Below are 23026 nucleotides of genomic sequence, written 5' to 3'. Positions count from 1 at the left end.
AGTATAGAGGACCATAAGGGAAGAGAAGGAAAACTGAATGGGATAAAATCAGAGAGGGAGACAAATCATGTGAGACTCTTAACTCTGGGAAACAAACTGAGGGTTGCTGAAGGAGAGGTGGGCATTAACTGGCATTAACGGACAGGCATTAAGGAGGGCATGGGATGTGATGAGCACTGGGTGTTACACACAACCAATAAAAACTACATCTAAAACTAATGATGTACTATATGTTAACTAATTGAATTTAAACAAAAAATAGTAATAATCAGGAGTGCATGGTGGCTAAGTTACCAGGCACATCTGCCTTCGGCTCAGGTCATGATCACAGTGTCCTGGGATTGAGCCCCATGTTGGCTCTTTGCTCAGTGGATGGCCTGCTTCTTCCTCTCCCTCTGCTGCTCCCCCTGCATGTCCTCTGTCTCTCTCTGTGTGTGCATCATATAAATAAATAAAATCCTTAAAACAATTTTTAAAATAAGGTAAAAAATAATCAATATGCGAAAGTGGCGTATTTTGCAGTGGCATATTCTTCAGAGTACTCTGTTGCTACTAAAAAAAAAGAGAGAGAGAAAGAGACAGAGAGAGAGAGAGAGGATAATCTCTAAATATGCTATGAAATGATCATTAGGATCTATTTTATTGGAAAAAGGCAGGTAGAGTGGTATGATAGCATTTACCTAAAAAGAGATATATTTGCTTATATTTTTTAAAATGGAGGAGAAACCAAAATTTATAAAGTTGCTACTTATAAAAAAGAAAAGAAGTAACAGGTTGAGAAGGGTAAGAGTATGTGCTAGACTTCTCTAAGCAAGTGAATTTGATTGTGAAACCATATGACTGTCAACAAAATTATAAAACAAAATAAAATTACAATTTAAAGAGCAATCTAAATAAATAATAAATAAATAATAAAATAAATAAATAATAGCAATCTTGGGGATCCCTGGGTGGCTCAGGGGTTTGGCACCTGCCTTTGGCCTAGGGTATGATCCTGGAGTCCCAGGATCGGGTCCACATCGGGCTCCTGCATGGAGCCTGCTTCTCCCTCTGCCTGTGTCTCTGTCTTTCTCTCTCACTGTGTCTCTCATGAATAAATAAATAAATAAATAAAATCTTTTTTAAAAAAAAAAGCAATCTTAAATTTTAAAGCAAAAGGAAACATATACACACAAATACACATTGAGTTAGTGCCTTAGCCACAGAGTGAAGAATTATTCCAAGTGCTCCAAAATACAGTAATTTGGCCATACGTCTTTAGTGGGACAAAAGGCAAAATAAGACAAAAGAATTGCAGAAAAACTCTATAATCATATTGTTAGCAATAAAATTAATGTTGTTTAAGAACTAAGATTTTTCAGTGCAAGAAAAAAGACTGAAATAGGAATTCAAAGAAAGTAAGAATTAATGCTATCTTCCAAATGTGAGTTGAAATATTAGTATGGGAGTGCCTGGGTGGCTCAGTCGGTTAAGCATCTGCCTTTTGCTCAGGTCATAATCCCAGTGTCCTGGGATTGAGCCCTTCATGGGGCTCCTTGCTCAAGTGGGGAACCTGTTTCTCTGTCTCTCTGACTCTCTGTTTCTGTCTCTGCCCCTCCCCTCAGTCATGTGCTCTTTCTCTTGCTCTGCTCTTTCTCAATGAAATAATAATATTAAAATCTTTAAAAAAAGAAAATATTCATATGAATTCATGATACATTAACTCCTAATAAAAAAAAAAATTTAAGTATTTCCTAACTCTTTCCACTTGAGAAGCCTAGAACAATGACCAACCCCTTAGCAATGAGCCTGGTAGCACACAGACTGTGGTCTCTAAATACTATTTCCCATTACAAGAAATCAACACTGTTGCGGGGGGGGGGGGGGGGGGGGGGGGGGGGGGGGGGGGGGGGGACAGGAAGTCTGGGGCAGGAAATCTACAAGATCAGCCTGAAACATCAACTGACACCAAAAAGTAAGGAAGCTTTCAAAAACAACCAAAATACTAAGGAGCCAACTGAAATAGCCTCCCACCAGCCAAATCTGGGACAATCTGAACATCAAAGTAAAAATGATAATAATACAGATAACTCACAAATGAATAAAAATAAAAACCCATACATATATACTGGTAATATATAAGTAAAAAAGGAAGCAAAGCTTTTTCTTACAGCAGAGTGCTAATACATGTAGAAGAGCTGAAAGTTTTGATGTAAAATCATCACTTCTGCAACTTTTGATTCTGGCTTCCTAAAACTAGCAGTTGAAAGTTTGGTAAAGAAAAGGACATTAATAAGGTCTTAAAATGTCTCTCCACAAATTATTAATTATAAAGGAAAAGCAGTAACTGCAGAATGGAGAAACCTGGTAGGCACTATCTTAACCAAGGGATCAAAGTTAAAAATCAGCATTCTGCTTATCTATTGTTGCATAACAAACTCCTCCAAAATTTAATGGTTTAAATCAGTATGTTACTACCTTTCAAGTTTCTGTGGATTAAGTGGGCTCAGGTGGGATTACTCATGTAGTTATGATCAGATATTGTCTGGAATTTATTTCATCTGAAGTTTCCATTTTAATTATGTTAAATATTCAATATGGCTTCTTTACTCAGATCACTTGGCCAGGATAGTTGGAAAAGTTGGGGGTTGGTCAGGCATCTCTCTTTCTCCAAGTGGGTAACCTGAACTTCCTCAAGGATTGAGCTACCCCTAGAGTGAGGATTCCAAGTGAACAAACATTCCAAGGACAGCATTCCAAAAGATCAAGCCAGAAACTGCAAGGCTGCTTCAGACCTAGAATAAGAAGAAACAGTGTCACATCTGTCACATTCAAAAAAAAAAAAAAAACAAAAAACAAAAAAAATCACAGAGCCAGTGGAGATTCCAGGAGAGGGAACTATATGAGGACATGAAAAGTGGAGACATGGTTCACTGAAGAGCTTGGAGACTAGTTTTCAACGATGGCCAATATGTACCGGTGATGCTACGATTATACTGAGAAATAGATATTTGGTCTTTGACCCCTTTCTGGCACAGAGCTAAAACTCTTAGAATTTCCTAAGTGATGAGGGTGATAAAGATTTTTTTGCTGTGTTAATGAAGTGATTTTTGTACCACACTTAAGGATGGGGCTGGTTGCCACTGGAGCCAAGTAGGTATTTAGAGAGTTGGAATTTTCAGTTCCCCCACTTTCCACCTTGGGCAAGAGAAGAGGGGCTAAAGGTTGAGTTCAATTACCAGGGGCCAATGACTTAATCAATGGTATCTATGCAAGGATGCCTGTGTGGATCAGTGGTAGAGCATCTGCCTTCGGCTCTGGGTGTGATCCCAGATCTCAGGGAACCTGCTTCTCTCTCTGCCTATGTCTCTCCCTTTCTCTGTGTCTCTCATGAATAAATAAATAAAAATCTTTTTAAAAATATATTATCTATGTAATATGAAACCTCCTTAAAAATCAAAAAGGATGGAGTTCAGAGAGCTTCCAGGTTGGTGAGCACATGGGAATTTAAGGAGAATGATGCACTTGGAGAGGGCATGGAAACTCTATACCCTTTCCCCATACCTTGCCCTCTGTAGTTCTTCCATATGGCTGTTCCTGAGTTACAGTCTTTTACAATAAATTAATAATCTACTAAGTAAAATATTTCTCTGAATTCTAGGAACCACACTAGCAAATTAGTCAAACCTAAGGAGAAAGTCATGGGAATCTCTGATCTCTACAGCCAGTTGGTCAGAAGCACAAGGGACAATCCGGACTTTCAAGGGGTGTCTGAGTGGGTAGAGCGGGTGGGAATTCATGTAGGACTAAGCCTTTAACCTGTGGATCTGGAGCTATCTCCAGGTAGATGGTTCAAAATTGAGTTAAATTGTAGAATACTCAGTTGGTGTCCAAGAATTGGTTGATGGTATGGGAAACTCTTCTTTCATGTTGGAATTAATATTAGAATCTTTAGCATCAGTTAATATCATGTCCCCTATGGTATGATGCATTGAGAAAGACTCTACTACAATACTCATGTATTAATCCTACCAAAAATGCATAACTTGAATCTAAAGGCCTGCCCTCTTCAAAAACATCAATGTCATGAAAGAGAAAGTCTTACAGAGCCATTCCAGGATAAAGGAGGTAGAGAGACATGAAGACTAAATGCAATGCAAGACCAATCTTGTATTGGGTTCTGGATGAGGAAAAAAGACCCAAAACAAAACCTCTTAAAAAGAACATCATTGAAATAATGGGTGAAATATGCCATCGGCTTGTAGATTAAATGAAAGCATTGTATACATTTTTTAAAGTTCTAGTTCTGACCATTATACTGTAAAAATCCTTTTCTTGGAAAATACACACTAAAGAATTTAGGAGCAGAGGTATATGGTACACAATGTAATTTCAAATAGTTTAGGGAAAAATGTATGTGGAGAGAGAGAGAGAAATTGAGGAGTCAGAAAGAGGGAGGAAGGGAGAGACTAAAATAAATATGACAAAATGTTAACAATTGATAACTCCGAGTAAAGAATATATTGGATTTTTTTGCACTATCTTTGAAACTTTTTTGTAAACTTGAAATTATTTTAAATTTAAATATATATATGTACGTATCTTCAAAGGATTGAAACACATCAAGTATATTTTTAATAATAAAAAATAGAAACAAAAAACTTCAATGTCACCTTTGGAAGATGCTAGGCAACCAACTCATTTTGAAAACTGTTAAAAAAGAAAGATGCAAGTGCTTATACTATATTTACCAAATATATTTTATCTTGATGTAACCAAATCATTGAGAAAAAATTCTTCTCCTTAGAAGAATTTCAACTAATACATAAAAATCTCCACCCTCGATCCTCTAGGCTGATGGTCAGAAAATTATAATCCTGGGGATAAATCCAGCTCAGTACCTGTTTCTATAAATAAATTAGAATACAGCCACTCCATTTGTTTACACATTGTCTATGTTGGCGCCTTTTATGCCATAAAGACAGAATTGAATAGTTGATGACAGAGACCATATGGCCCAAAGTCCCAAATAATTACTACTGGGCCCTTTATAGAGAAAATGTGACCATCTTTGTTGTAGAAATAATAGTAACCTGCAGTTCCCAAACTGTGAGAGTACCACAGGGAACTCATAGGGACCCCCAGAGTATAGTAGGTTTTTTTCAAATACTTATTTATTTATTTTAGAGAGAAAGCATGCACGAATGCACACTGGGGCTGGGGAAGGGGCAGAGGGAGAGAATATCCAAGCAGAGTCCTGCTAAGTACAAAGCACGGACATGAGGCTCTATCTCACCAGCCATGAGATCAGCACCTGAGCCAAAACCAAGAGTTGGATGCTTAATCGACTCAAGGCATCAAGGTGCCCCAGGGATTTTAAATTTTTGAGGAAAACCAGCAACAGCTGTCAGATACCATGTGAACTACCACACTGAGATAATTCATAAATTCAACATTAGATTAAGTTAAATTTCTTTTGGATAACATCATCTCTATGCGGTTGAGTTGTCAGTGGTTGCTATGTTCTCAAGCAAGTGTTGTGCAAAATCCAGTGTGAAATAGGAAACAAGAATAGTGGTATCCTACCTGATTTCAAGGTTTGAGAAGTTATGCAGTGCCCAACAGACGTACACATCCCATTAGTAAACAATTGCGGCTATTTAAGAATGAATTAAAATATTTTTCTTTCAATTATGTATATATATTTAAATGGCTACTAAGTTGTCAGAACATAAATGCTTATTAATTTGTTTGGTCCTAACAACTTAGTCAACTCAATATTAGTGACTAATATGTTCACTTTATTTTTTTTTATTATTATTATTTTTTAATATGTTCACTTTAAATGCTTTCTACAAACATAAAGGCCTGGGAAGCTGCCTCGGCCCTGGGGACATTCCAAGGCAGGCAGTATAAAGGCAATCCCTTGAGCCAAGCCTTCAGGGAACCACCTGATACGTCAAAACGCATAATTACAATTCCCTGAGACTAAGTTCCCTCAGGTACCAGCAATCTACACCAGGAACATAAGCTTTTTTCTTCAAGGTCGCTGCTAACCTGAAGAGTAGGAGATGATCACAGAGCTCTCTTGCCAAAATTCAGCAGTCTTTTCTTAAATGTTCCCCCGTTTTTTAACATCTTTTTATTAGATGCCAGAGTTCCAAAAAAAAAGTGGATTCCAGTAGGTCTGCCGGTTTGTTTGTTGCTTTTACGGAGGCAGTGTTTTGAAGTTCCCTACTTTGCCATTTGCACTGTCATTTTGTACCATTCATTTTGTGTTTTCAGTTTTACCTAAAATTATTTTCTCAATCTGGAATTCAGAGAAAGAAGAAATGTTTGCTATCACCGAAGTTATCAAAAGAACGTTCTGCTTATTTGAAGGCAAGCCAAAGAGTAATTGCAAAAAGTTTTGAATAAGGACACCCCTAGCAAAATAACTTTTACGGGCCATAATGGCAGTATTCATTGCATCATCTGCCTGTTGTCAAGCCCCCAACAATAAAGGCAATGTTTGGCGGTGTTTAAGCTCTCAGGCTTTGGGCGGTGCGGGTGACTCAGCGGTTTAGCGCCGCCTTTGACCCAGGGCCTGATCCTGGAGACCAGGGATCGAGTCCTACATCTGGCTCATCTGTGTGGAGCCGGCTTCTCCCTCTGCCTGTGTCCCTGTCCCTCCCTCTCCGAATAAAATTTAAAATAAAATTTTAAAAAATCTTTAAAGTCTATTAAAAAAAAAAAAAAAAAAAAACTCAGGCTTTGAAATAAGACCTTAGCTGGAAATCTGATTCTTCTGCCACTTAATAGTTGTTTGACTTGGTAAGTTACTTAAATTCTATAGGACTGTTTCATTGTAAAATGAGGATAATGCACATTTCTAGAATCATGGTAGAGACTTAAAGAGGTATTATATGTAAAATGCTTGCCGCTCAGTATTAGCTATTAAATCTGGATTCATTAATTAGGGGTTCTTTATCCCATGACATTTGTTGTTGTTGTTGTTTTTTTCCTTCTGGTATTCTAAAAAGAAAAAAGAAAGCTACTGGCTTCCTATGTAAGAAGGGCTTACGTGTTGCTATATGCTTTCCGTGGGACTTTAATTGAGCTGGCTTTTTACAACAAGCACAGTAATTTTACTTAGATACAGGTTAATTTGGGGTGGCTTTGGGAGAAATTACTAGGTATGTGGAGAATGGGCTAAAAGGTTCCCAAAGCCCCTCTTTTAGCCTAGAGAAGAATTCTTCAACGCATTAAAAGAAACAACAACAACAGCAAAAAGAAACAACAAAAAACTAAGCGTCTAGACAAGAGAGTGAGAGTGCCAATCCAGTTTTCCAACCCAGTTTTCCCCGCGGGCGGTGGGATTCAAGCACGTGACGACGGTACAGAACACTAGCCACAGGACCCCGAAAAGAGATAACGGGAGTTCAGTCCTAGATGAGATGCCACGTCAACCCCTTCTTATGTGCCTTCTGGAGGTGTAAGGACTGCAGGAGACGGCATTTCTTCTCCTATGCTTTCGGACCTCAGGCTAGCATAGCCGCCAAGGCCGAACAGCAAGGAACAGAGATGAGATTTGCGTCCCTGGACCGCCCCGCCTTCCAAAGCCGGACGATTGGGCTCTGCGGCGAGAGGCTTGTTGGCTATCGCAGAGGCCTCTGGGAGTTGTAGTCCCCAGGGGCGGGAGGTGTCACAGCGGCGGTCGGCTTAAAGCGCTCAGAACTCCATCCCCCGGCGGCCCCCGCGGCCCAGGCTGTTGCCTCTTCCTGTTCAAGGGAAGAGAAGCCCTGCTGCCGCAAGTTGAGAGGATTTGGGAAGGGGTCTCCGCCTTCTCCCTAACTTCTCCGAGATTGAGAGCTTGGCCGACGCAGGTAGGGCATGTTTCCTGGTCTTGCAAAAATCACCCTTCCGGAGGAAGTGGAGGGGACAGAGAGGAGCGGCGGGAGCCGCTGAGCTTGCTGTGGAGCCGGCTGTCACCGGGGAAGTTCCTTAATGAAGCGCGTCGAACAGTTGCTTCTTGGGGGAGCGGTGAGGCCGAAGTCGGGGACCGAAGAGACCCCTCCGGAAGGGCGGCGCGCGCTTCTCTCCGGGCTCTGGCGGCTCCTGCGGGGGCTGAGAGAATTCGAGGGGCTGTGAGGGAGTCAGTGCCTGTTAGAGCCTTCGGAGAGAGGCGGGGGGACGGGAGGTAAACCCCCGGGTGAGAAAGAGGAGAACTGGAATCATTGCGAGAGCCGGAGAGCCTTTTCCCTACCTCGAGTTGGGAAGAGCTGGAGAAAGGAGATGGGGAGGAGTGTTTCCTCCTTGAGCGAGGACCACAGATGGGTGGCGGGCCCGAAACCCTTGAAGTCCTCGCCGCATTCCTCATCCGTTCCCCTCCCCCACCCCCACCCCCACCCGGGTCTCTAACGTGAGAGAGGGTGTCTTGATGGGAGTAGGTGGCTTTACATCTTAGCTGTCTTAGAATACTGGAACTGGAAGAGGCCCTTGAGAAAAGCCTCAAAAGCTAGCCAAGCACATTCTCCTTACTGGACTTAGGAGGAAACGACGGTCCACCAAGTTGGAGAAACTGCTTCGCGCATGACCAGCCAGCCAGTTAATTGCCAACTGGACTAAAACCGAAATTTCATGACTCTGAAGTAGTGCCTTAATCTACTGCTGAGATCTGTAGATCAGCAAACGTGTTACTCCTCCTTTTTTCTTTTTAATGCTTACGTACTCATTTTCTCTCCTTTACCCTATAATCCCTTTCACAATTTTTTTTTTATATTCCCCGTATGAGTGAAACCATATAATGATAAATCAGAGAGGGTGACAAACCATGAGAGAGACTCCTAACTCTGGGAAACGAACAAGGAGTGGTGGAAGGGGAGGTGGGCAGGGGTATGGGGTGGCTGGGTGACGGGCACTGAGGGGGGCACTTGATGGGATGAGCCCTGGGTGTTATAGTGTCATACTATGTGTTGGCAAATCGAACTCCAATAAAAAATATATACATGTTTAAAAATGCTTATGTGTGCAAAATAATAAGCAACCGCTGAAGGGAAAGTTTTTAAACGTCTCAATAAATCAAAGAAACCGCTGTCTTAACTTGAAGAAAAATCTCTACAAACTTCATAGTAATGTAAAAGGATGGTAGTAAATTAAGCTGTCACCTTTCCTTTCCCACTGTATGCCCACTTGAGCTCTGAGAACACTCAGCCTTAAGTTGCTTCTCTCAATCCTAAATGCTGTATATCTCAGTCACATAAAAATAGTATGTTAATTGTGATTTTACAATACCTTAAGTATTTATAGTGAAGGGTAAACAGCATAAGAGGACGGGAATACTCACCTGAATTACGAAATAAAATCATTATAATATTTTTTTAAAGAAGGAGATATGAATATAAAAGTTAAAAATATCATTAAGAGGTTAAAAACTGCTACTGGGCCTGCATTTTATAATACACTTAAGTTTCAGTTCCCAGTGTGGGAGGAGAGGTTCGTTGGTGCCATTGCATTGTTTTGGCTGGTAATTTGTTTATCAGACTACATTGCCCTCCAGGACTGTCAAATTTAACACCTTTTGAAGCATTAATTGATCAATTTGGAAGCATGTTTCATCAGAATTGGAGCAGTATAACTCTTATTGGCTGACCATTACATGATTTATAAGGAAGAGGTTGAGATAAGTTTGTTACCACACTTTATAGCAGTTACAGACTTATATAGAAAAAAACACATATACATAGCATAACTTTTTTCACCAAGCTGCCTTTTTTATGATATGGTTCCATTGGCTTTTATTTACATTAACATAGTACAGAGGTGAGTAAACTACAACCAAATTGCTATGACTATTACTGCCAGATGTATTTTTTATAGAGTCTTATTGAAACACACCCATGTTCACTCATTTATATATTGTCTTATGTGCCAAAGGACAGAGTTGAGTAGCTGCAGAGATCATAAGGCTCACGAAGCCTAAATATTTATTATTTGGCCCTTTACAGAAAAAGTTTGTCAACCCCTGCTCTGCTAAGCTGAATATAAATATAGTATTGCAACCTCTACCATATGCAAGGGTATTAGGTAATACTAATTTTCAGTCTCTCAAAAAGAGCATATAAATACTTGTATAGTGGGTCCATAATTCAACTGATCTGTAACTCAAGCTTGAACTGCACAGGTCCATTTTTACATGAATTTTTTACAGTACAGTACTGTAAATGTATTTTTCTTATGACTTTCTTAATAACATTTTGTTTTCTCTAGCTTTTATGTAAGAATACTCTATAACATGTACAATATACAAAATATGTGTTAATCAACTATTTATGCTGTCAGTAAGGCTTCCAGGCAAAAGTAGGCTATTAGTAAAGTTTGGCGGGGGAAGTCAAAAGCTACATTTGCATTTTCAACTGCAGGGTTGTGGTAAGTGCCTTTAACTTCTACTTTGTTCAGGGGTCAGCTCTACATTTCTTGGACAAATACTTGATAGGTCCTATTGCAGATTGTTGCTAGCATCTTGGCTAGATACAATAGATTAGCTTTTGCAAAGAATTGTAAAAGGACACTTCTGAGCCTAGTGTGGAAAAGAGCTGACATCCTTTGAAATATACTGAAACTCACAGATCAGCACCTTTTAAAATAATGTCATATGAACTTTCTTTGGTTGCTTTCTATGTCCTTTTTATGGCTTTTTCAATGCAGGTATCAGCAAGCAGGTCAGTAAATTGTCATTTTCCTCTTGAGACTTCATACTGAAACCAATTTTAAAGTAAGTGGGACTTATTATTAAAAGACTTTGCTTTGACCTTAACAGTCTTGCTTCTGGGACTTTGTTTTATTTTTTTTTATTTTATTTTTTTTTAAGATTTTATTTATTTATTCATGAGAGACACTGAGAGAGAGAGGCAGGCTCCATGCAGGGAGCCGGACACGGGACTTGATCCCGGGACTCCAGGATCACACCCTGGGCCAAAGGCAGGCACTAAACCACTGAGCCACCCAGGGATCCCTGGGACTTTGTTTTAAAACTCGGAGGATTGAGTGAGCATTAGAAATGAGTATATCTGTTTATGTCATCTTTCACGTTTAGCTCCCTGTATCAGTGTTATGTCTATGGCAAATTAATGGTATAGAAGTATTCAACATTTTAGTTATTCATTGATGGTGCTGTTATGTGTTATTACCTATATAATATTAGTTGTGGGACTCTAATTTGCCTCTCAGTCTAATTCATCAGACTTCAGAATATCTTGTAGTTGTACTCATCAAGATTCCAAAAAGCATTACATTTCCTTCAAAATAGCATTCTTGGGGTATTTGAAATTCAGGCTAGTCGACTAATTGAGGCAACTAAAAATTACCAATTTTCTTACAATTCTTTGTATTTACTTGAATTTTTTTAAGATTTTATTTATTTATTCTTGAGAGACAGAGAGAGACAGAGACACAGGCAGAGGGAGAAGCAGGCTCCATGCAGGGAGCCCGATGTGGGACTCAATTCTGGGACCCCAGGATCATGCCCTGAGCTGAAGGGAGGTGCTCAACCACTGAGCCACCCAGGCGTCCCATATATACTTGCATATTATTAAATCTTTGAAAAGCACTAGAGACTTCAGGCTCATTTACAACTTATTTAGATCATTGAGGTATTATCAGTGTTCTTGCTTATTTGGAATAAAGAGCTAATTTGACAGTGTCACAACATTTCAGATTTGCTCAGAACAAATACATGTATGTGATTAAACTGAAACCTTTAACTTTTTTTTTTTTTTTTTAATTTATGATAGTCATACAGAGAGAGAGAGAGAGTCAGAGACACAGGCAGAGGGAGAAGCAGGCTCCATGCACTGGGAGCCCGACGTGGGATTCGATCCCGGGTCTCCAGGATCACGCCCTGGGCCAAAGGCAGGCGCCAAACCGCTGCGCCACCCAGGGATCCCAAACTGTAACCTTTATGTCAAATCCTGAACACCTTTCATGTTTTCCGTAAATTTGATTATCATTTCTGGTAAGGCTGACTGAAATCCAAGGACCTTTCTAGATTTTTCTTGTTCTGGGTTTCCTAACATTTAATCTTAGCAAAAGTATTAATCTCCAGGAGTTAAAAGAATCCTCTCTTCCTAAACTCAGCCACATTCTCAGTTCAGTATAGAAACCTATACTGCAGAGAGTATTGGTTAAAAACAGAAGTCTGGGCAGACACCACAGTATACTGGAAACGACCACACTCTACTTAATGTACCAGTGTAGGCCATGCCTCAAATTAACCATTGTGTATAATTCAAATAAAGAACACCCTGACAATACTTTCTGAAGGTGATTTTATCAGTTTTTAGAGATTGAGGAGCAATAAGATTGTGTCTCCTCATCAATATTAAAATTTTTCTCTAGCATTTATCAATTCAATTGATGACTTTTCTCTTACAGTATACAAATTTCATTAAGTTTGGTTTTATTAAGTTCAGAAATAATAGCAAACTTATCTACGGAGTATAACAGTGCCTGGCATGCTTCTAAATGTTTACACAAAGGAATTTATAGATTTTTAGAAAAATTTTTGTGTGCTTAAATTGTTTTGAATGAATATTCCCCCGGTTCTTATGTACTCTTTAATGAGAGGATCCTGGCTGACAATCATCTTTTCAATTCCTAAAATGTTTAATTTTTGAAACTGAGAGAATATTTTTTAAAATTCTGTAAAGCTAATAACCGGGTTTTTTTCAGGAGGCAAATTAATGCTGAGACTGAGATTGTATTTGCCAGTGGTTTATTTAACGTAGGTTCACTGTGGGAATTTCACAAGCCAATAGTATACAGAATAATGCCTCTTAATAAGCCAACAAAGATATAACATATTCCAAATCAGTGATAAACTACCCATACGCTTGTTCAAGACAAGGGTAGGTGAAAGGAATGAAGTCCAAATTTAGTTAAGGTGTACCTTTTTGGAGTTGGTACTTGGGAAAGACAGCTTAGCCAACCAGAGCTAATGTCCAGCTGCCTGCACAAAAGTAAACGTCTCCCGTTAGAGCATGTTGTTAGGGAGGATCAATGTCCCTGTTGATGGGCAAGATGATCTTCTGGGCTGCTACACAGCTTTTGCCACTGCAGACAAAAGTAGCCTTTGCCTCAGCAGGATCTAATTGCCTCCAGGTCTTTGGAGAGCTATTTTAGATCAGCAGTCACCTTGGCTATGCCAAACACACTAGTAGTCCTCACATACTCACTATTTATAGTACAGATACCCTCTTGCCATAGTTGCATGTTCATATGTTTTTATTGATAAGCAGTTGAGCTCCTGAGTTCTTATCAGTGAAAACAGATGAGATGATGACATCCTAGCACAACTTACTTTGTTTATATCAAAATGACTGTACTTCTAAAACAACACTTTTTTGACCTTTGTCATAAACAGATGGATTATAACAGTTCACTTAAATTGTGAACAAGTAGACTTGAAGTCAAACCAATACACAGTATAACTTCTCTACAATATCTTTATTTCCCAAGTTTTTAATTTCTGTGCTATATCTACCTTAATTTAAAATGTATTTTTCATTGATATTTTATATATTTTCACTCCTTATATCCAGGAAACAGTTTTTTCAAGTTAGTCATTGACAGTTTGAAATTAAGGAAGTTTAATAGGACTGTCAATCCTAGTTTTATAATTAGCAGTTCAAAGTAATCTTGTAAAATACTGCTTTTTAGTTTTAAAATTTAAGACCAAATAAATCAACTGAATTATTAGTTAGCTTTATTATGAAAAGGGAGGAACTGAAAGATCAAGTTTGTGTTTTTGCTTAACTAATTATTTTCGTGCAATTACTTAACTTTGTCTCAGTTACTTCCATCTTATTGGAAGATTAATAACGACTACTATTAAATAATGTACACTTTATATTCAGGATCATTTCTCATGCTTCACATCTGATTTTTTTGTGAATCTGTGTTTTAAACAGGCAAGTAAACTTTTTACCATAAGAGATTAATCTTGCACTGATCTATTACAAAGTTAATTTAGCAGCCAGGACTAACAATTGGCGTAGGAAATGATGAACTGAAAATTGGAATTGGTAATTAACATCCTGCTACGTTTTATTTTTTAAGTGATTTAGGACAAGTTACCTGACTTCCAGGCTTCCTAAAATAATAATATATTTTTTAAAGTTTTTATTTATTTATTCATGAGAGACACAGAGAGAGAGAGGAGAGACACAAGCAGAGGGAGAAGCAGGCTCCATGCAGGGAGCCCGACATGGAACTTGATCCAGGGTCTTAGGCAGCGCTAAACCGCTGAGCCACCCGAGCTGCCCAATAATATTTTTTTTTTTTTTTGCCCAATAATATTTTTTAAGTTTATTAAGGATGGGGACTATGAGTTAAAAAAAATTTATTTTCTCGGTACTTCAGTACATTGTAGAGTCTCAGTGTGACGTTGCTGAATGAATATATTGTTCAGAGTTTGCCATTAGTCAATATTTTAGTTGTCTCATCTTAAAAGAGATTATCAAAAGGAAGACAGAATAAAACGCTTCATGACTAGAGATGGTAGTACTTTGATTTCACTTTTTTTGAAAAGTCACTTTTTTTTTTTGTCTCTGGTAAGACTGATAAGTTAATGAGAGCTTTGGCTTAAATGCTGGGCAGGAAAACAGAACAGAAGAGGGAATGACAGAGGAAAGAAAATGCACATATTTTAGGGATGGAATATGTTACCAACATCTTTGTCACTTTAATAGTGGCATTTTGAAGACTTTCACCTACCTCCCACTACCTCTACTGCAGAATTTTTCACTTAGAAAAAAGAGGAAAACCTCAAGAGGCTGCATACGTAAAAAAAGTTTTTTCGTTTGTTTTCTGAGAGAAATAATAATACGTTTTTGAAAATTTATTTTCCCATTACGAAGTACTAAGTATAATACACATCATTTTGCTTAATTATCAACCACACCAGTGAGGTGGAAGTTATTTTTTCAGTTTCACTGATGAGGAAATAAATTAATGGAGGTTAAATGGTTAACCTTCAGTTACATAGGTAGTGAGTAGCAGGTAAGGATTGCTGACTCAAAAACTTTTTTTTTCTACTCTGTCATAAATGCTATATTTAGAAAAATAGTAGTAGCAGTCTTAAGACTCCGTTAAACAAATACAGCACCAATAAAACTATACTTGTTAAGAAGTCAGGAAAGAAGCACAGCATAATGGCAAAGCATATAGACTCTGAGCCTAGATTGCCTGGGTTTGAATTCTAGCTCTCCCACTTACTAACTTTGTAATTGGTTAACTTCTCTGTGCCTTGTCTCCTTATTTATAAAACGAAGATAATCATAGTAACTTAGAATTGAGGAATAAAGATAAAGCACTTGCCTTTAAATGTTAAAACCTATTTATTTCACTTTATGGAACTTTGTGTTTGTGTTTGCTTATGTGTGAAATGCAACATGCGTACAGAAAAGTGTATAAAACATATATGTAATTATAGAGTAAATTATAAAGCAAACCAGAATCAAGTTGAAGAATACAATATTGCCATCACCATATAAGATACTTTCCTGTCCCTTCCTATCACAACCTACTTACCTAGGTAAAATCACATTCTACTTACCTAGAGCAGGGTTTCTCAACCTCAGAACTATTGACATTTAGGACTGAATAATTCTTTGTTGTAGGAGGCTGTCTTGTTCATTGTAGGATATTTAGCAGCATCCGTAATCCCTGCCCACTAATGGCATTTTGCCTAGTGATAAAGACCAATTGGGTGAGATTAAATGCTTCTCTGTAACTCTACAACTCTGCCTGCTATGTACAGAGTAGACTGTAAGGGCATAGGGTAGAAGCAGGGATCTCCATCAGAAAACTGTTGTAGAAATCTTGGTAATAAGTGATGGTGGCCAGACCCTGGATATACTTGAAGAGAAAGCCAACACTATTTTCCTAATAGATTGAATGTACACTGAGAAAAAAAGTCATGGATACCCCCAAGAATTTTGACCTGAATAAATAGTATTTAAATGCCATCATTTGAAATCAGGAAAACAATGAGTAGGATAGTTTTTTGGGGAAAAAACTAAAAGTTCGGTTTTGGATATATTGTCCATTATATCCAAATAAGATGTTAATAATATATACATATATCGAATCATTACATTGTATAATACAATGTTCTATATCAGTTATATTATTAAAGTGGGGACACTTTCATGTCTCAGTCAGTTGAGCGAGTGTCTGACTCTTGATTTTAGCTCAGGTCATGATCCCAGGGTCATGAGATCGAACCCTGCATCAGGCTCTGTGCCTAGCAGCGAGTTTGCTTAGGATTCTCTTTCTCCCTCTGTCTCTCCCTCTGCTTGTATGCACTCTCTCTAAATAAATAAATAAAACTTTTTTTAAAAAGATGTTAGTCTGATCTAAAAGATTAGACAGTTGGATATGCAAGTGTGAAATCCAGGAGGGAAATGTTGGCTGGAAATGTTACTGTGGAAGTTGTCATTGTCTAGATCAATAGAACTTTCTGCAGTGATGGAAATGTTTTATATCTACACTGTGTAGTTTGGTAGCCACTAGCCACATGTGGCTGTTGAACACTTCAAATGTGGTTAGTGTGAACTCAAGTACTGAATATTTTTAAATTTAATTTTAATTAATATATACAGCTACATGTGACTAGTGGCTGCTGTATTATATAATGCAAATAGTATTACTAAAACCGTGAGATTGGATAATATAACCTGCAGATTGAGGGTAGATAACATTACATACAGATTGAGAACCAAGGCTGAACCTTGAGACTGCAATTTTAAGAATTCTAGGACACAAGAAATAAATAGAAAATGAGACAAAGGGATCCCTGGGTGGCGCAGCGGTTTGGCGCCTGCCTTTGGCCCAGGGCGCGATCCTGGAGACCCGGGATCGAATCCCACATCGGGCTCCCGGTGCTTGGAGCCTGCTTCTCCCTCTGCCTGTGTCTCTGCCTCTCTCTCTCTCTCCGTGTGACTATCATGAATAAATAAATTTAAAAAGAAAAAAAAATTAAAAAAAAAAAAAAGAAAATGAGACAAAGAAAGAGGAGAGACCAGGGGGGTGCAGAGAAAACCTAGAACCCTAGTGAATCTAGTTTAAGAAAGAAAGTGTTGACTTATGTCACTTATTTCTGATAAGACTGAGTTTAACTGAGTATTTAACTGAGTTAAATATTAACTGAGTTAAATATCAGTATTTAACTGAGTTAAATACTGAAAAATGACCATTGGATTTAAGTCATTGACAATCTAACAAGAGCACTTTCTCTGTAGTGATGGGGAAGATAGCCTGATTAGCATGGGTTCAAGAAAGAATGGGAGGATCTTTTCTATTTTATGCTGTTTCTCCTAGGTCTTTTATGTTTTTCTCCTTTTCTTGCTTTTGTTTAGATCTGCATTTTTTTTATCATTCTCTTTTTCTATTCTACTAGATTTTAAGTTACGTATTGTTTTAAAGTTACCTTTAAAATTGCAGCATGCATTGCTCAAAATATAATGTTGATCTAGATAATACAAACACCTTAGAACACTAATTCCAAGACCTTCACTTGACTTTTTTCCCCTTTGGTCTGAAATTTTAATTCTTTTTTTTTTCTGCTCTATGATATTGTTTATTAATTCTGCTTGGAATTCGTTAAACTTCTTGAATCTGCAAATTGTTATCTTTAATGAATTGTAGAAACTTCTTAGGCACTATCTCTTCAAATCTCCTCTCTATGGTTCTCCAATTACATGCATATTAGACCTTCTATATCTCCCATGTCTCTTAACTTGTCTTCCACATTTTCTATCTTTTTCTTTTTTTGCCATTCTAGATAGTTTCTTCTGATTTATCTTCTAGGTCATTAGTTTTGAACTTTCATTTTTTAAAAGATTTTATTTATTTATTTTTGAGAGAGGCAGAGACATAAGCAGAGGGAGAAACAGGCTCCCTGTGGGGAGCCCATTGTGGGACTCCATCTCAGGACTCTGACCAAGCCTTGAGCCAAAGGCAGATGCTCAACCATTGAGCCATCCAGGCATCCCGTTTTAAACTTTTAAATTCACCCATCAAGTTTTAAATTTTGGCTATCTTACTATTGGGGGAGGGGGGGGTAAAATTCATTCTGGTTCTTGTCAAACAAGCTAAGTTACTTTTTGGTAATCTCCACTTTGTCTTTATTTGTTGTTTGCTTTACAGAATATATTTATTGCAGCATGTACTGGGAATCATATTCGAAGTTATAAACTAATTTAGTGAAATGAGCTTCATATATGCAAAGTGAGATTAATGTAATTAATACATATTAAATCAAAATTTCTTTTTTTTTTTTTTTAAAGATTTGAGAGAGAGAAAGCGTGCATGAGCAGGGGGAAGGGCAGAGGGAGAGAGAGAGACAGACAGAATCTAAGCAGACTAGACTCCCTGCTGAGTACAGAGCCTAATAGAGTGCTCAATACCAGGACCCTGAAATCATGACCTAGGCTAAAATCAAGAGTCCACCACTTAACTGACTGAGCTACCCAGGCGCCCCATTAAATCAAAAATTCTTTTTTTTTTAAATATTTTTTATGTATTTATTTGTGAGTGAGCATAAGCAGTGCGGAGGGGCAGAGGAAGAGGGCAAGCAGATTCCCCACTCAGCAGGGAGCCTGTCACAGGGCTCAATCCCAGGACGCCAGGGTCATGACCTGAGCCAAAAACAGGCACTTAACCAACTGAGCCACCCAGGCACCCTTAAACAAAAATTAATACAAAGTTGGCAAAAGAAGGGGAAAAAAACCATTTTTATTCATGAGCAACACAGAGAGAGGCAGAGACACAGGCAGAGGGAGAAGCAGGCTCCATATAGGGAGCCAATGCAGGACTCAATCCCAGGACCCCGAGATCACTCCCTGAGCTGAAGGCAGACGCTCAACCACTGAGCCACCCACATGTCCCTGTATTAGTTTTAGCGTACAATATAGTGATTCAGCAGTTCCATATATTACTCAGTGCTCATCAAGATAAGTGCACTTCTTAATCCCCATCACCTATTTCACCCATCTCCCCACCTACCTCTCTACCTCCCCTCTGGTTACCATCTGTTTTCTATAGTTAAGAGTCTGTTTTTGATTTGTCTCTTTTTTTTTTCCTTTTCTTGCTGTTTTGTTTCTTAAATTGCACATATGAGTGATATATAGTATTTGTCTTTCTCTGACTGGCTTGTTTTGCTTATCATTACCTTCTCTAGATCCAGCCATATTGCTGCAAATGACAGGGTTTCTCTTTTTGGCTGAATAATATTCCACTGTATATGTATCTACTTTATCTTTTATTTAAAAACAGGAAACATAATTATTTTCTAATTTGTTTTTTTTTTTTCTAATCTTGTTTTGATAATCCCTGTAGTTGAAGTCTTTATAAATCTATTTCAGCTGGTGTTTCTTCTGGTTCTCACTTAATAGTATTTTATTTCTTTGCATGCTAGGTTATTTTTGACTGTATACTGTTCATCATCCTTGAAAGATTGTTAGCAGATCTTTGAGGCATAGGATCAAGGTGTGTCCTCCAAGAAAAGATTTACATTTGTTTTTAGCAGTTACTAGAAGTTATATTATATTATATTAAATTATATTCACAACTTTAAGTGTTCTTTGACCTCCTTGCAAATCCACATGAAGTGCAGTTTATAGTATATAACACTTCCCCCTCTACAGATACAGGCATGCACATATGCGTGCGTGCACATGTGTACACACACAAACTGCCTATGGGCAGTGTCAGGAAATTTGGTTTGTAGTTCTCATGTCAGGGAGTGACACTTCTACTGCTTGCTAATCCCTCATCTGATGGTAAAGATTTTTGTAGTCCCAGCTATATTATTGTGAGGAGGGAAAGGGGATGATTTCTTATTATATCATTCCTTGCTCTGAGTAAATCCCAGGTTTTGTCTTCTATTTCCTAAGTACTTCACAAGGCCTTGAAAACCTCAGTCCCATCTTTTTCTGAACAGCAAATACCCTCTCGGCAGAAGCAATTTCTTGAGCTATTTACCTCACTAGGTTCCTTAACTGTACCTACTAATCACCTGATTATCATCATTATTTTTGATGCTTTTCAAAAGATGTTTTCTGTATTTTATCGAATAGTTTTAGTTGTTTTCTATGGCAAAATGGGTCCAAATAGGCTAATCTGTTTTATTACTAGAAATGGATTGCCCCACTTATTTTTTTATTAAGCTGAGAAAAACGGTAACTACAATTCAGCTTAGCTAATTTCTGATGAAACATTTTAGCCCTATACCTCATTAAGATATCATCAGCAAATTCCTATATTTTTCCAATATCTTAAGCATGCAAACGTATTACCTGTTAATAGGAAAATAATTTTTAATTAAGTTTTATATTTTTTTATCCTTTCTGGTTTATATAGGACTGACCTGATCAGTGTTTAGAGCCTAAGAAAAGTGGCAAACATGGATAGTGATTCTAGGCATCTTCTCATCCCTGAGGTAGATCATGAAGTAAATCCTGGACCTATGAATATCCAGTTTGATTCATCAGATCTAAGATCCAAAAGGTAAGAGATTAAAATAAAATACTATTCATAATTAGAGTTTTAATTATTAGACTAGAACTAATTATGTAACCAAATATATATAGCTTTAAATATAAAACATCCAATTAACAGCATTTGTATGTGGGAGGGGAAAAATATGAATATTCTTTTGTCTTTTACATTTGACTTTTTTGACTAAGCTCACTGTCTTTGGAATGGGTTGGGTTAAATTTTACAAAATAAGATGTATTTATGTAATATATTTAACAAATATATTGATTACCTGCTCTGTGCAGGTATATGGTAGGTACTGGGGATAAAACAGTAAAACTAATACATAATCCTTACCTGAGCTTAAATTGCAGCAGAAAGTTTAAGATAATTTGAGTTTAAAATTTATATTTCATTGCATACCTGGAAAACCTAAAAGAAACCACTGCAAAATTATTGTAAGTGAGAATTCAGTAAAGTGGCTCTTTACAAAATAAGAAAAAGTAGTATTCCAGTAAGAGAATGTAATGGAAGGAAAGAAAAAAATAAGATAAGAGTAGCCTTAACAATGTGCAAAATCTACATGAGAGGGCAGCCCCAGTGGGTCAGCAGTTTAGCGCCGCCTTCAGCCCCATGTGTGGTCCTGGAGACCCGAGATGGAGTCCCATGTCAGGCTCCCTGCATGGAGCCTGCTTTTCCCCTCTCCCTGTGTCTCTGCCTCTCTCTTTCTCTGTGTCTCTCATGAATAAATAAAATCTTTTTAAAAAATCTACATGAGAGAAACTTTAAGATTTAGAGTATTTTTTCATATCTGAAATGCTGATTGTGAGTTGAACTGTTCTTTATTTTTGGTAATATAACACTAAGATAAACTGCTACCAAAACATCTGATACAATAATCTCTTAGTTCGTAAAGATATATTTTTTTAATTTACTGAAAGAACTCTTGAGCTTATTTGGTATTTTATCATATATCTCTTATGCAATTATAAAAGTAAAAACAAAATATATCATTTAAGAAGCTACTAATACTTCACCTTTAGAATATGATTCCTTGCCATCAATTTTCTGATTTGGTGTTATCAAAATTGGGATTTTTTTCCCTCCCATACCTAATTGTCCTTTGTATCATTAAGGATGTTAATAATGTAGTATTTGTTAAAAGAATTTTCTTTCAAATTGCTGACACTTTCTTTTAGTTTGGATGCTTGCACTTTCCTAATCTTACCAGAAGGTGTCACAGAAGGTTTTCTGACAATATTAGGGCCCATATTTCTTCTTAAACGGTTTGATGACTGAAATGACCAGAAATTACAATTATCTGTCATACCACCAGGAATGACACCACTTTTCTGACAGCTGACAGTGATTAGAAGATGTACTGGATTATGAGATCTAACCATATTTTAGAAGTGTATATATTAGAATTGGTAAAATATGACATATAATGAAAAGGTATATTTTGCATTCAGTGGAAGGACTCCAAAATACAGTTAATGCTCTTTAAATTTTATTCCATAAATTTAATGTTTCCCTTCTACCCCAAAAATGCCAGCAGCCAATTCCAAAGTTTATATGGCTCACCAATTTCATTTCTAAGCATTAACTCATAATGTCAAATAATATATGTACAAGGTTTTTAACACAATATTTTTTTATAATAGTAAAAGATTTAAAACAACCAGAATGTCTTTTCTTACAGGACTGGATAAATAAATTTTGGCACATTGATAAAATGGAATATTTTTCATCCATTAAAAAGAAGGAAATGGCTTTATCACATATCAAAATGGAACAAGTCTTCAACTTGTTAAATCAAAAAAGTTCAAAACAGTGTATATAATGTACCACCATTTGGGTAAAAATAAATTTAAAAACTATATATAATACAATATGTATAAGTGGCTCTGGAAAAATAATTAGATGTTTCTGGGTTTTTTTTAAGATTTTATTTATTTATTCATGAGAGACACAGAGAGACAGAGAGGCAGAGACACAGGCAGAAGGAGAAGCAGGCTCCATGCAGGGAGCCCGATGCGGACTCAATCCCGGGACTTCAGGATCACTCCCTGGGCCGAAGACAGGCGCCAAACCACCGAGCCACCCAGGGATCCCCCTAAGTAGTAGATGTTAAGAGTAGTTGCCTCCTCAGAGAGAAACTGTGCTTGCGGTGGGAGATGTGGCAGATGCTGTTGGGTAAATACTCAACAACTATTCAACCACTATACCTGTTCCTTGCCCACAGAATCTTAATTTTGTCAATAGTGGCAATAGATTCTGATCCAGGAGATGAAGGAGGATTGATGTAAGCTAGTCTTCATAATCCTATTTCCATTTTCCAGATACGTAATTTTTTAGTCTTTTCTGAAGCTAGAGATGGCAGAGAAATGTATCATTGTCATTTATATAATGGCCATCACAGAAGATAATGAAATGAATCTTATAATTTTCACTTGTGTATTCCAACATCAAGTGAATACAAGAACTTATGAATGCTAAGTGAATGTTCAGGATTTTTTGAAACCTCTAA

General features: G+C 37.5%; 1 protein-coding gene and 1 long non-coding RNA gene across 6 annotated transcripts in view; one reads left to right on the top strand and one right to left on the bottom strand.

Moving 5' to 3' along the window:
- Nucleotides 1-2457: 2457 nt before the first annotated feature.
- LOC140633617 (uncharacterized) lies at nt 2458-22994 on the bottom strand. Its single transcript, XR_012031192.1, has 3 exons — nt 22725-22994; nt 20387-20512; nt 2458-2774 (listed from the first exon to the last, which is right to left on the bottom strand). It is a non-coding gene; the product is annotated as an uncharacterized lncRNA (long non-coding RNA).
- The window catches only part of SLC38A9 (solute carrier family 38 member 9), an 82335-nt gene continuing 67013 nt past the window's right edge, over nt 7705-23026 (top strand). For 2 of the 5 annotated variants that reach the window (XR_012031191.1, XM_072826432.1), the window contains exons 1-2: nt 7705-7844; nt 20380-20526. Coding sequence is in view for 1 of the 5 variants with exons in the window: in XM_072826432.1 (XP_072682533.1) it covers nt 20423-20526 (104 nt within the window). In the remaining 4 variants the exon portion in view is untranslated. The remainder of the gene's footprint in view (nt 7845-20379; nt 20527-23026) is intronic. The other 3 variants (XM_072826436.1, XM_072826434.1, XM_072826438.1) reach the window with 2 other exon arrangements.

This window comes from Canis lupus, chromosome 5 (assembly GCF_048164855.1).
Source record: "Canis lupus baileyi chromosome 5, mCanLup2.hap1, whole genome shotgun sequence".
Classification (NCBI taxonomy): domain Eukaryota; kingdom Metazoa; phylum Chordata; class Mammalia; order Carnivora; family Canidae; genus Canis; species Canis lupus.
Note: the sequence above shows the minus strand (reverse complement) of the source record. Positions and strands in the feature narration are given on the sequence as shown.